The sequence below is a fragment of the Primulina tabacum genome, chromosome 3 (genome assembly GCF_025594145.1).
Source record: "Primulina tabacum isolate GXHZ01 chromosome 3, ASM2559414v2, whole genome shotgun sequence".
Taxonomy (NCBI): domain Eukaryota; kingdom Viridiplantae; phylum Streptophyta; class Magnoliopsida; order Lamiales; family Gesneriaceae; genus Primulina; species Primulina tabacum.
This window is the reverse complement of record NC_134552.1, coordinates 15,614,976-15,629,890: the sequence shown is the minus strand read 5'-3', so window position 1 is coordinate 15,629,890 and position 14,915 is coordinate 15,614,976. Positions and strand designations below refer to the sequence as shown.

The 14,915-nt window shown below is 33.6% G+C and overlaps 1 protein-coding gene across 3 annotated transcripts; it reads left to right on the top strand.

Moving 5' to 3' along the window:
* Nucleotides 1-4,150: 4,150 nt before the first annotated feature.
* On the top strand, nt 4,151-13,185 carry LOC142540766 (uncharacterized). 3 transcript variants are annotated; one of them, XM_075647138.1, is made up of 15 exons: nt 4,151-4,294; nt 4,490-4,523; nt 4,700-4,897; nt 5,001-5,137; nt 5,249-5,398; nt 6,208-6,309; nt 7,951-8,115; nt 8,246-8,356; nt 9,875-9,972; nt 10,225-10,348; nt 10,467-10,556; nt 11,480-11,524; nt 11,616-11,936; nt 12,701-12,905; nt 12,978-13,185. In XM_075647138.1, exons 1-14 carry the CDS (start codon nt 4,250-4,252, stop codon nt 12,725-12,727), a joined length of 1,647 nt encoding a protein of 548 aa, XP_075503253.1. In that variant the 5' UTR covers nt 4,151-4,249; the 3' UTR covers nt 12,728-12,905; nt 12,978-13,185. The 3 variants fall into 3 exon arrangements, with proteins under 3 accessions (XP_075503253.1, XP_075503254.1, XP_075503255.1); XM_075647140.1 differs by having other exon boundaries at nt 4,190-4,294; nt 4,632-4,897; XM_075647139.1 differs by lacking the exon at nt 6,208-6,309.
* The last annotated feature ends 1,730 nt before the right edge of the window (nt 13,186-14,915 follow it).

Here is a 14,915-nt window from a genome sequence, read left to right as displayed (position 1 = left end):
GAACCAGAACCAACCAATTTTGAATCGAGAAAAAAACTGAATATTCCATTTCCAAAAGAACAAGAATAACCAAATTTGTCCAATGCAGAGATGGAAATCAAATTCCGTCTAAAAGACGGCACAACAAATGTTTCATAAAGATCCAAATATATTCCAGTCTTTAACAATAATCTAAATTTTCCTATTGCCTCAACTTCAACTTTGTTGCCGTCACCAACATAGATGAATCTTTCAGCATCACTTGGTTTTCGGCAATCCAGGCAACCCTGCATAGACACACTGATGTGAGTTGTTGCACCAGAATCTATCCACCACGTGTGTCTAGGCACTGAAGTTAAATTAACCTCAGAACAAACCATATTCAGAAGCATACCTTTCTTAGCACGCCAAGCGTGATAATTACTGCACTGCTTCTTCATATGCCCATCACTGCCACAGAAAAAACAACCAGAACTTTGAGAATCACTAGGATTCTTCTGTTGTTTCTTCGGAGGCTGTGTATCCGCAGCTTTCTTATACTTTCGTTTCTTTCCTTTATCCTTCGAGGTAGAGGCATAATGAGAACTTTCTGTTTTGTCTTGCTTCAACCTTTCCTCTTCCTAGACACAGTGCGGGATGAGCTCATTCAGAGGCCAAGTCTCTTTCTGACAGTTATAGCTCACCTTGAACTGGTTAAACTGAGGAGGAAGAGATATCAAAACCAGATGCACCAGCAAGTCCTCAGAGAGGTCAAGCTTCAGTGCTTTCAACCTTGAAGCAAGATGAGACATTTCCATAATGTACTCCCTGATGTTGCCCTTACCCATGTACCTCATTGAAACGAGGCTTTCCAAAAGTGTACCAATTTTAGACTTTTCACTTTTCGCAAACCTCTTTTCGAGGTCTTGAAGGAAAGCCTTAGCCGTAGCAATGTCGCTAGACATTGTGCCCCTGAATGTTTCTGGAATGACCCTCTTCATGATCATCATACACATGCGATTCGATTTCTCCCACCTTTCAAACTCCCTCTTTTCATCAGAGGTACTCTTATCCGTAATGGTGGGTTGAGAGTCAATCCTTATCGCAAGGTCTAAATCCATGACTCCGAGAACTATCAACAAATTCTCTTGCCACGATTTAAAATTCGAGCCATTTAACATAGGAATGGAATTTATGTTGGAGTGAATATTTGCAGGAGTCAAATCTGAATAGAGAACAAAAAACAAAATATACATGCTCAACCAAATATCCAAATAAAATATTCAATAAATTCAAATAATGTAAACCCCCATAAACAGAATATCGAGCACTCCATTAATGTTTCATCTTTGGACAAAAGATTAACTTGTAAGTGATATCCTGGCGCAGCAGTCAAACACTGATAGTAACTATCATGTCAAATAACAACCTTCCTTTGGGTCGATTTATTATTCACATGAAACCGAACAACTATCACATGTTTACCACAACAAGTGCATATGTAATTATATTAAATATTAACCTTCCTTTGGGCCGATCAGTATTCATATAATTCACATATACCCAAAATCCTTTTGTATTTCAAAATAAAATTAATTTCCATAAAAGAGGTCACTTTGGCGACATTTTATTTCAATTAATCAATTTTAAAAATACATATAACCTTGTCATTATTTGAATTAATGAATATTTAACCTCAACCGAATAAACTTGAACCAAAAAAAAAAATTAAAAAATTTCGGAAATTTCGTACGGGTCGGGTCGACCCGGTTCCGTACGACCCGACCCGGATCCGTACGGTTCGGGTCGACCTGGGTCCGTACGACCCGACCCAAACCCGTACCTTTTTTTTTTAAAAAAAAATTTAATCCGAATTTTCGATTTTCCTCTAAAATATTTTGTTGAACAAAAACCGGAAGGAAAATCGAAATCTTATACCAAATCTTTAAAATTTTACAACCAAATCTTTTTTTACCAAAACTGAAACTTTAAAAGATTTGGTTTTCAACCAAAATATTTTCCAGATCTGAAACCATATCAAAAATTTTCAGATCTAAACCAAAATAATTTTCAGATCTGAAACCGTATCAAAATATTTTCAGATCTGAAAACATATCAATATATTTTCCAGATCTGAAGTCATATCAAAAAAAATTTTAAACAAAATTTTATTTTTCAGATTTGGATCCAAATAGTATCCAAAAACTTTAAACAAATCTCAATGATTCAAACATGAATGGCTCTGATACCACTTGTTGGGGAAAACCCATAAACCGCAGAATCCATCATGATAAATCATCAAGAATTTGACTGAAATCTTAAGCGGAAGCGTACCTGAAGCCATAATCCTGAATTCTTTAAAACGTGTCTTGATCTTCCAGATCTACGCGCTCTTTCTTTGAGAGAATCCTTTAGTTTCTCTTCAGAACTATTTTCTTAATGGGGGAGAGAATAGTGAAAGTGACAACGCGAGATCTGGGGACCATGACCCATATTTATAGATAATGTTTATCAATATCTTCTGATATTTCTGTTTTAGCCCATCATAAAAACAGAAATTACACTTATGTCTCTACACATTAAAGGCCCACAGCCCATTAGATACATTAAAGCCCAATAACCCGAAACATTAATTGATCACTTTATTTTGGGCTTAACTTAATAGACAACCCACAATACATAATTATTCACATATAAACCCATATAAATAAATTGATTCAACAGTACCTATGCTTTTGGGAAATCATTTTTAAATAACGAATGTGAAGAGGTAATTATCATTTAATTAGCGTTATTGCTTGGGTTCTAGCGCTCCTATTTATTGTTTATCACCTGCCATAACCAAAAAATGTAAAGACGTGCTTGTGGGAAGAAATGTAAAAAACAAAAAGAAGAAAAAACCTTTCCTCTGCTAGGGGGCATCCGATCATTATTGGATCACTTCCTCCTTGTATACTAGGCGGAGTAGAATTCAATTTGTATCCGAAGGACTGTACGAAGCGAGGATAATTGCCATGATTGCTTCATATCAATTAACGCATGTTATTTTTTACTCATAGGCTTCAATTGTGTTGTCTGTGCAGAGCAAGGGAAAGATTTGGAAGAATTTTTCGAGTCTACTGCAGGTAAGCTGTATTAACCATCAACTCAGGCAATTGTTTACATGCCCCTTCCCTTGCATATAACATAAAAGTAATTTGTTACAAAATCAACAAACCTTGTTTATGATCACTTTCAGACTTTATTCATCGTTCACCGACTTTATAATGGATTTCCCTGTTATTACTGTTCTGTTGTCGCATATGGGATAATATGCAGTGTTTATAAAATTCGGGCAATGCATATATACTGGCAGTGGCAGAGAATGATATCTTTTTTAATATGTTTGAACGATTTTTCAAGTTCAGTTGCATGTACATGATACTACCTCAACTCTGCCGGATTATGATCCATTTCTCCACACTACCAATCTTTCTGCAGGAAAGTTCCAAATTGACTTAGGCGGCAAAGCTGTGGTAGCATCAAGGAGAAGAAAGCAACACTAACATTTTAACCCGAAAAATTATGAGTTGCATTTGTTTCGGTACCCTGACCTGTTGTAATTTTCACGAAGGAGGCGAAGAATCAATTTATCACGTACGTTTGCAACTGATATGTTTTTAGTATTACTGGCACTTTGTTACTCATGACACACACAGACAAGAAGATACAATGTATCATTGAGTGAGATTTTTCGATTAACTTCCCCCGTATTTATTATGTTTATTTATTGTTTACTTTTCTGATGTAAATGTCAAATTCATTGAATAAAAAACACTAGTTCCGGTGCTTGATCTAATCATGTTAAATTATCATCCAATTGTCTGAACTGGTGAAATTCAATTTGACTAAAGCACGTTAGAAAATATTTTTATGGGTTTATACACTTTTTTTGTTATAAGATTATATAATAATAATTAAAAAAAAAAGAAGATAAAGAACTCGAAACAAAATCTTCGTTAAAAGCATTTATTTAGATGGAAGAAATTGAATATGATAGAAAAAAAAATATGATTATTAAAATGTTAAAAAAAAATAGATAAATAATAACAAATTTGAGATAAATCGATAAATTAAGATTTTACACTTTTAATAATATAAATAGATAAATAATAATAATGTCAAAGGTTAAAAAATATATATTCAAACCTCCTATTACGATACTGGAGTAAAATACAGCACCGAAAGATCGCATTTTTTCGCGTGGAATTGTCACAATGCGATCAAAAGCGAAAAAAGTATAATTCCTTTGATGGCCTATTCTCGCAGAAGGCTCTTTTCATTTTGTTCTCTTCAGGTAATTTCTCCATCTATTCAAAGATGCAATTTTTTTTGGGATTGTTTTCATAATTGTGAATGTTTTATTTACATGAATTGAGGGCATTGAGTGGTAAGCGGGTTCACTGCAATTTCAAATACGCTGCGTTTGGATGTAGATGGAGTTTGGTGGGTATCGGTTTCTTACAGTCTTTTTTCTTTTCTTATACTGCAGAGCTCGAATCTTTGTCGTTCTGGATTTTTGAAAGGTTTCTTTTTTCTCATTCATTATGTGTTTGTATGTGCTGAATCATCGAGTTCTTAGTTGAATTCCCACTATTGTATTGCCTTTTGACTGTATTTTGTGTTTGAAAAAGGATAACGTTTTATCCGACAAATAATGTGCGTCCTATTTATAAATGAATTCTGCGTGGGCTATTCATAGCGGTCGGAGAAGCCTTTAAGGGGAAATTCAGCTCAATTGTCACCTCACAGCCAGGAGTGCAGAAATTGGAAGAACAGGAGGGAAAGCAGATTTTGGAGGATGAAATTGTCAACATTAGGCAGGAATTTGAAGCTGCAAGAGAGAGATTTCTTCGAATACCTGATGCATTGAAGGAAATGCCCCGAGTGGATCCTAAAGGTCAGGAGCATTACTCTGCTCAAGTATTGAAAAATCCTGTTGGTGGGATAGTGCATTCACATTAATCTCTGAAATGATGCTACTTTGGTTTTGAAATTTTCAGGCATATATGTAAATAAAAACTTGAGGTTGAATGATATCAAAGTATACGGGTTTGACTATGACTACACATTGGCCCACTACTCTGCCAATTTACAAACTCTAATATACGATCTTGCCAAACAGTATTTAGTTAATGAGGTTTGTTATTGTTTTTCTTTTAGCACATGATACATGTACCAATTAAGTCCACTTGCGTGCTTTATTTGTTGGAAGCAACTAGTGCTCTTGGCTCTCTGTGGGTTGTTTCAGTTTAGATATCCTGATAGTTGCTTGGAGTTCAAATACGATCCTTCATTTCCAATAAGAGGGTTGTACTATGACAAGTTGAAAGGATGCCTCATGAAGCTTGATTTCTTTGGATCAATTGAGCCTGATGGGTGCTATTTTGGAAGGCGCAAGGTATAGAGTAGTGATATTTCCTTATTTAGTGTCTATCTCACATGAGAGCATATGCTGACAGGCAGTTGCATCCCTGGATCATTACTTTTTTTCTCTTCCCCTAATATCTTTGATTTTGATCTTCACATAGAAGATCGCCTATTGATCTATACCATTTTCCAGCTACTTTCTAGGTTGACATCTATTCATCGTAGTTGTCATATTGTAAATTGTTCATGAAATGTGTAGACTGAATCAGACATGTTAATTAGTGGTAAAAAAATCCGCTGCATTGAATTCTTTGGATTTCAAGTATCATGAAATACTTGACAGGCTGAAATTTCTGGTTAGTTTATCCTGAATGACGTGCTTATCTGATCTATAACTTTTCCTCAAATTCTGATCACTGAAATTTGAACCTACAGGAGAAGGATTCAGTTTTTATTGAGACCCCAGTCTTTTGTGTTCTCTATGGTTTATGACATTTAAAGCTTCTATTGATCTTCAATTTTCTGCACCTTTCATGAATACTATGCTTCTTGATTTCCTTAGGACTTAAACAAACCAAAGACCTTTAAAATGTACAGGAGGTTCTATCAGTTTAATCCCGCTTCATAAAAAAGGATGATGTGAACATGCTACCTAGTGAGCCTACACTGTTTGAATATCTCAAGCGAAATGAAGCTTTTAAGTGAATTGACAAATAAAATGATATGAACTCTCTGTGTATTGCAGTTGAGCCGATCAGAAATTAATGACTTGTATGGCACTAAATGGAGCTTTTAAGTGAATTGACAAATAAAATGATATAAACTCTCTGTGTATTGCAGTTGAGCCGATCAGAAATTAATGACTTGTATGGCACAAGACACATAGGCCGTGTTCAGGCTCGAGGACTTGTGGGTTTGATGGATTTCTTTTGCTTCAGTGAGGTTGTTTATTAGTCAATTCTTTTACGTAGTAGCTTTATAGCTTTGTGTTTTATGATTCCATTTTCTTTTAAAAACTGATTATGCAGTTGATCTACAAGTTCTACTTTGTTTTGAAGTTCATCATTTTTAGGAATGTTCTTTATGTTTTAAAATTTAGATCGATCTCTTCTCAAATTATTGTGTTAAAAGGTTGCTGACATTCAAAAATATATGTTTCCGAAATATTTTGGATGTTCTTCTTTTTAGTTTATTTTGTTTGAGATTTCTGTTGAAGGAGGTTAAACCGCCCTTGATGGCCTTTTATTATTCTCTAATATGAGTACTTTATGGTATTCATACTTGCATGCAGGCATTTAACTTTATCATTTTTGTTTTATTATTTTTGGACATCATGTATTTGCTCCCATTTTCACCCATCATTAATATCTTGAATGAGTAGTCTTTAAAAAACATTGCCTAATCACACCCATAAATTGTATAGAGATCAATTCGTCATGAGTCGAAACCCAAAACCATTATTTTAGCTTCATCCATGACTTCTGGTTGGTTTCTTTGAGTGTTCTTCTCTAGACAGTTGGTGGCGTATGACTGAGGATTATGGGGACTGAGAACAAACATGTCTACATTTGAGGATGTTGGTAACTCTTAACTTGAATTGAACTGGATGCAGTGCTTGATTTCTGTACACATAAAAAAAAGCAGGTCTTGCGGAGATTGGAGAAAGGAATGGCAAGTCACTCATTTGTTTATGAGCAGATTGTTTAGAATTATCTAGATGGAAAGCTTATTCATGTAAAAACTTAAATCATGTCATAAAATAATTTTTGTTTGCCTCTCCGCGGTGTTCAAGTAGAATGGATAAAGGCACATGTAATATATACATTTCATTTGACTGATGAAAAATCTATGAATTCAATTTGTCAAGTATTTAGGTAGTCATAATTACTGAGCGCATGATTCTCATGGATAGTTTGATCTAAGTTTTATGATGAATACTCTCTACATCGTGTATAGTACGATTTGCAAGAGAATTGTTGTTTTCATTGGCTGACAAGTTTTTACAAGTCAGAGCCTGCAGTTCATTATGAGCTCTGTATGCTACTTAGGCAATTGATATCAACAGTTTCTTAGATATTGAGGTTTATGTTGATACTGAAATTAGTGAAAAATATGTTTTCAGCACATTTTGGGCTAATGCGTATTGATTAAATGCTACGAGGTGATGCCAGAAGCAGCTATTTGCTTAGCCGACAAGGCTGATTTTTCATGATAGTTTTGTCTCTTTTACTTTCAATCCTCAATGTTTGTGTATTTGTTGATGTACTTTACTACTTTTCCTGGTTTAACATTAATTCGGCATGGTTGGTCTATTTCTCTGTTGATCTTAAACCCTAGGGAATTTAGCAGTGGGATGATGTAGATTTAGTAATAATAATATTCAGGATTTTGTCGAACAAATAGAAGCTTCAAAAGGTCAATGTTAAACAATTAGTACTACTCCTGTGTAAATAATTATTATATGAGTGATGCTTTAATTATGGCAACTTGTGAACCTGTTGGAACTTTTAACCTTTCGGAAGGGCAATTTCATTGTCGAATCAGGCTCATTTGTGTGAACGATCTGGTTTTGTTGTGTTGCAGTCATGTCTTATTGCTGATATCGTACAACATTTTGTCAATGCTAAGCTGGAATTTGACTCTGCATATGTCTATCAAGATGTGAATCAAGCAATTCAGCATGTACATCAAAGTGGGTTAGTCCATAGAGGAATTCTTTCTGATCCAAATAAGTACCTCGTAAAGAATGTATGTTTTATTAATCTTGTTAATCATATTTGCTATCTTCTTATTAGTGTTTGCGAAAAAAAATTCTCATTATCAAGGAAGATAGTGCAATTGTTTGCTCAGATTATTGGCCGCTCTGTGACAATTCCAGGGTCAACTGCTACGCTTTCTAAGAATGCTTAGAGATAAAGGGAAGAAGCTTTTCTTGTTGACAAACTCTCCGTATTACTTTGTGGACGGAGGGATGCGATTTATGTTGGAGGTAATTGTTATATCAGTAGACCGTAGGATTCCAATAAAGTAGAAACAATCAATTCACTCCTTGATTTTCACTTTTCTAATGTTTAATAGTAGATGCAGTAATGGTAAAAGAACTAGTTTTAATTTTTTTATCGGGTTGAAATTTTTTATGGTGGGTATTTTGGTGCATTATAAACAATCAGAGTTCGTTTATTCTCGCTCCATAATATTTTCTGTTTGATTTCGTGTTTTTACTTGTCTGAACCTTTTCGCAAATGAATTTGATAACCCGTTGAAATTTTGGCTCTATGACCATTGAGATGATCTTCAATGACCTAACACCGAACACGTAAATGAATACTAAATTTTTCCACTGAAGGGGATATTTTTTCCCTTTTTTCACATTTCTTTTGTACTCATTTTTTTCAAGTGTCCATCTGTTCCCTGCATGTAAAGTGTTCTTTGTGTGGGAGACTAAGTGTTAGTTCATCCTATGGTTCGACTAGTTGTACGAGGTTGTCGCTAGAAATAAGTCTTCCTGGTTACTTTCTGTCATCTCAAGTTTTTTGGTTAATAAATTATTAGTAAAACTTATAACAGGATAAGTTTGAAGAATCGTTTTAAAAAAATTTGAGGCTGCACACTCTTATCTTTTCAGCATGAGAAAAGTGATTTTTATTTATCAAACAATCTGAGTTTCTTGATGCTCATGGTGGATTGGAGAACTCTTCTATTTTTTTTGATGCTCTTGCCACTGTTTTTCTTTCTTTTTGGTTTTGTTTAATTTTATTTTAGTTTTGATGCATAATTACTTTGCCAGACCCACTGTTCCTATTCTGTTTGTTATTTTTGTTCTTCCTATTTTTTGGGTATCCATCATGTATTACCCCTTTTGTTTTACCAATCCTTCCAATCCTATAATCGTTGCAGTAAGTCGCATCTCATCCAAATGGTATAATAAACAGAGCTATCCTTTTTCTTTTCACCCTTAAGTATATTTAGGGATCAACTTATCCCATGTCCTTTTTCTCGCACTGTAGATTAAGACAATTTAGTCAATTTATATGCAACAGATGTGATCTTTTCTTTTTTCTTGGGCACCGATCTGTGTGTTCAACTGATCCTATCAAACTTGTAGGCATGCCTATAGTATTTGGACTAACTAATTGAAACAAACTTAGATTATGGATTGCTGCTTATCTCAATGAGAAGCAATTTTACGATAATATGTTGGAGAGGTGTGTCTGCATCGTCTCTGCTGTTCAATAGATGAAGCTTTCAACCATAAGACCAGAAATTTTTTATGTGATGGACAATTTTTCAGAACTTTGTACAGAATGGAAATCTCACCGTCATTGTGTAGAGAGCATTATTTCATTTTCACTACCAAGCTAGGTTTATCTACTTTTCATATTTGGGAGCATTGTTCTTAGCTACAATACATGTAATTTTTTTTGCCACCTATTTCGTTTGTCATCTATGTATAGAAATAAAAATGCTAGGAAAATGTAATTGGTGTCTTTTGTTCCTGAAAAACTAGGACTCATTGCGGCACCAGGACTCTTGGAGGGAACTATTTGACGTAGTGATTGCTAAAGCCAATAAACCAGAGTTCTACACATCAGAACATCCATTTCGGTCCTCTTCTTGACCCTTCAGTACTTCTATAATTCATCACATACTTTTATTACTGAAAAAATCAAGTCTAATGGTGTTACCTGTTAAGCCATTCCATTGATATATTTCATGTTGAAACCATATTAACATCAGTGTAAAACTGACTGGTGAAAACAATTTTTCGGTTTCCCACATATACCTGTAGATATTAGCCATTCCTACGAAATTCCTTTTGCTTCGTCTCTCTTTTTCTGATCTGGAACTTCTATGTAGCTGTTACGATGAGGAGAAAGATACTTTGGCGTTTTCAAAGGTAGATGCCTTTTCACCCAATAAAATTTATTACCATGGATGTCTGAAGACTTTCTTGCAAATAACAAAGTGGAATGGTCCTGAGGTATGATACTTGGATGAGCTCTTGTTAAGAGTTTTATTATAATTTTTTATTTTACTATTGAACAACTTGAAGTTACAAAAAGTGAATTCTTTGTTATTAATTTTCTATGGAAATCTAGGTGATATACTTTGGGGATCACCTCTTCAGCGACCTACGAGGGCCTTCAAAATCTGGGTGGCGTACAGCTGCCATCATTCATGAATTGGAAGTATGCCTCTTTTCAAGTTTGCTTGTTACATACTTTGAAGCAATTATGTTTTTATGATGTACATGTGGGAGTGTGTATGTGTTAGATTGTCGATGCTTCATGGTGCTGCTCTGAGAAACGTGAGCCAAGTTGCATGAGATTTTATCTTCATTTTCTGCAGGATTTTCCCTTGTTAAAAAGATGCTTATGAATAGGAAAACTATATGTCTGTAGGAGGTTGTCGTTTAAAGGAAGAGAAATGAACACCATAATTATAATTGATATAATTACAGCTATAAACTAGTTTCCAGCTGCTAAACTAAGAGCAACAAAAATTTTAAAAAAATGATTAGAATTTGCAGTCTCAAAGATTACATGGTACTGCTATTTGTTCCTGGTTGTGGTACTCCTTTTGAGGTATGCTAGCCAGTAGATGTGAATGTTTATGTACCCCAAAACAGTTTGTTTCATTGTCCATTGTGGTTGAATTTGTCAACTCCTTGAACGTTTTATGTCTCTGTAGTACTGGTTTTCATGTTCATCCTGTTGTCAAATTTTGTCATCAATACCTCAATGAGCCAGAGATTGAAAAGTAGACTTATATTTTGTTAATGAGAATAAATCTAGATTAAAAAACGCCAAGTACACTCTATGCATCTGAGCTAGTTTCATATTCTAGGAATCCAGTAGACTACTCTCCTTGAGCCATTTTAGGTCCCATGATATAAATGTTCACCAAATGTATCCCAAAAATGTGTGCTGAATTCTTGTCTGATGCACTTTTCTTTGTGGGCGTGACTGAACTTCGCACTGAACTGAAATTCTCTCTTATGAGGTTCATATGAGGTTGCAAAAATCCCTTTTGTAAGATACTCACTTGTATTTGTCTGATGGCCATGTTTGATGCGTGAACAGTAAATAATTTCTCTTTTACTTATTTACAGAGTGAAATAAAGATCCAGAATGAGGATAGTTATCGTTTTGAACAGGTAACCCTTTCAAATGGGGATATCTTCGACTTCCTCCAGTTTTCTCTCTCTCTATTATTCTGTAACAACTATGCATCCTCTTCTCCAACAGGCCAAGTTTCATATAATACAAGAGCTTCTCGGCAAACTACATGCTACGGTAGCTAAGAGTGGAAAAAATGAAGCATATGCATCTCTTCTTGAGGAGCTGAATGAAGAGAGACAGAAAACACGCAACATTATGAAAGCCATGTTTAATAAGTCATTTGGAGCTACATTTCTGACTGACACAGGTCAAGAATCTTCATTCGCATATCATATCCATCAATATGCCGATGTTTATACCAGCAAACCAGAGAACTTCCTGTTCTATCCACCTGGAGCATGGCTTCATGCACCTTTTGACATAAAAATCATGCCACACCATGTGAAGGTAGATTTTTTTTATACTGAAGATGCAAAAGGAAAAGAGTAGTTGCATAATCTTCGTTAATTATTCTTTTATTATTTTCATGTCGAACAGAAGTGTGATGTAAGTTATCGATTATGTCATTTGTTTTGTGGACACAAACTAAATCAGAAATTATCTTGTACACCAACAGAAACTGTAGGATGTTGCGTTGGTTTTAGGGACTACATTGTTTCATGATTCTCTATTCAGGTCAAACATGGAGATTAGGAAGGAGTTTTGCTGATATTGGTTCTTTACGTTAGCATCCCGTTGCATCTTTTGTAACACTAATTCTTCACTGCAGTCCCTTCTGTTCTTGTTAACTCGGATGTAACGGAGCAGATAAATTTGCAGGGTTTAACCATTTCTTTCAACTCATTGATGCATGTTCTGTATTATTACACTAATTCTTCGCTGCAGTCCCTTCTGTTCTTTAACTCGGATGTAACGGAGCAGATATATTTGCAGGGTTTAACCATTTCTTTCAACTCATTGATGCATGTTCTGTATTATTATTTGATAGCGGCATTTAGAAAAAGTTGTGCTTGTTTAAAATCCTCCTGACCAATGAAGCAAATCTAGAAGAAGACAAATTCCTGCAGTAGCTGGCGTTATTTGGTGCTCTATTTTTTATATATTCTGCTCAAGATTTTCAGTTTTTGGCAAAATAAACATTATTAGATATTATGTTACTTGTTCTCATTATTGCCTGTGTTTTCTAATCAAGTATGATCACTTCCTTTCAGGTTTCTTCAAGCTTGTTGAGAACTTGATTCCTTGTCATTCCACCCGTCTGTGTGGAAATAGAACTAAAATAAGTCGTACTCTTCCTTCAATCTCTGGTAGCTGGTATACACATTGAGACTCCTTTGATCGAAAAAATTCATGTCAAGCTTATAATTCGTCATCGATGGGCATGACTAACAAAATCCGACGAGCGACGACCAAATTGTAAGTTGTATTACCCCTTATCCTTTACTCTGTAACTTGTAATCGATCATGAAAGATATTGTGATTTGTTAGGATACAACCAAGAAGACGAAACACAAGCTGAGAGACTTGAGAGGACTACCAATCTCCTACTGATACAGAACACTCTTATAAAATAGAGAAAATAAGTTCCATTGATTTTGACACTTAATTTGAACAATAATATGAATTTGTTGCGACAGGCTGGACCTTCTGATGTTGAATAAAATATTGTAGATGAAGTATGAATATTTGATTTTCATTATGTGGGTAAATTCTATGTTAACCATTAAACAGGACCCACGATCCAATGGATATCAGGGAGTATTTATTCCCATGTGCCGTGTAGGATAGAAGAAGCCTGTTTTACTATCACTAATGCGTACGTGCATGTGCTGCGTACTTCTGTAGTTGTTTTTTTTGGAATAATTTTTTATTATTTTGTTATAGTTTAAAATTATTATTGAGATAATAAAGAGCTATATTAAATATGTAATTTTTATATATGACGTAAATATTTAAACTTTTGAAGATGGGTGGAAATATGGTAGGTATCGGTAAATGACAACGTATTTGAGTTTTAAATTATTTTTTTAATAATTATTTATTATAAAAATCTATTTCATTAAATTTGTACATTTCTTGTCATTATCATATTCGTCTCTCAAATTTTTAAAAATACTAAAATGTTTTCTTGAATCTCATCCAAATTTTTGAATTTTAAATGATTATATCATTATTAATATAAAAAATTATTATAAAAATTCAGTAATTAAAAATAATCACAAAATATCATATATATATATATATGCACACACACTCAATACTTATTAAGAGGAGCTAGTGATTATTATACTTAATAGTAACATCTTATTATTATAAATCTTTATATATATATTTTTATATATATATATAATATACATAATTATTATTATGTTATTACTTACAAAATTAAATGATTAATATTATATTTATTATAATATTATTAATATTATTATAAATATTTTAGTTTTTCATTAGTAATAATAATGCTATTAATTATCAATATAAATATAAAATGTTTCAATAATATACATAATTATTATTATTTTATTACTTACAAAATTAAATGATTAATATTATATTTATTATAATAATATTAATATTATTATAAATATTTTAGTTTTTCATTAGTAGTAATAATGATATTAATTATCAATATAATTTAATTATTATAATTAATACATAATATGTTAAAAATAACTATTATATTATTTTGATTGTGTCATTGTAATTGTCATATAAAAAATCTTTTCGCATCAACATCTTTAATATTGATTTTTCTTATTTTATTCAAACACTTTATCAATTTATTTCAAAACAAGATTTTATAGCTTTTTAAACTGCTTTAAATAGTTCTCAAACATCCTCTAAATATTTTCTCCTTTGATGCATCCTTATCCTCAATTCTCGTTCCCATAAATTAGCTAACCGGGGAGATTGTGCTTAATAATAATTCAAATTAACAATATATACGACATGGTATGTTATATTATTTTGTAAAAATTAATTAAATCTCAACAATTATGGAATTAATTCTTTCACTTCAGTTTCCATTTTGTATATCTATATATAGTCCATTCAACAAACGATTAGCAACCAAAGCATACAGCGAGCAAGATGGTTGTGGGGAAAACATGCCAATGCTCAGAAGGATATGGAATATGTGATGGGATCGATTGCATAAAGAGATGTGTTGCAAAACACACCAAGGTTATTATGTAAGAGCCGCTTGCACTCGTGCTGGAGGCCCTGTCATACCCCGATGCCTTTGCGTTTATCGATGTCCTTGCCCAGGTTAAAAGACAGTTCGCTGAACTTTTCGTGCTGTTTTGGATCCATATGATATATGGATAAATTATTTCAATGAAATTAGTGGTAGCCTGGTGAACTTTCATTGTTTCTCCATCTATGTTTATTTTGTTTTAAATAATATCAATTTATGAGCAACTT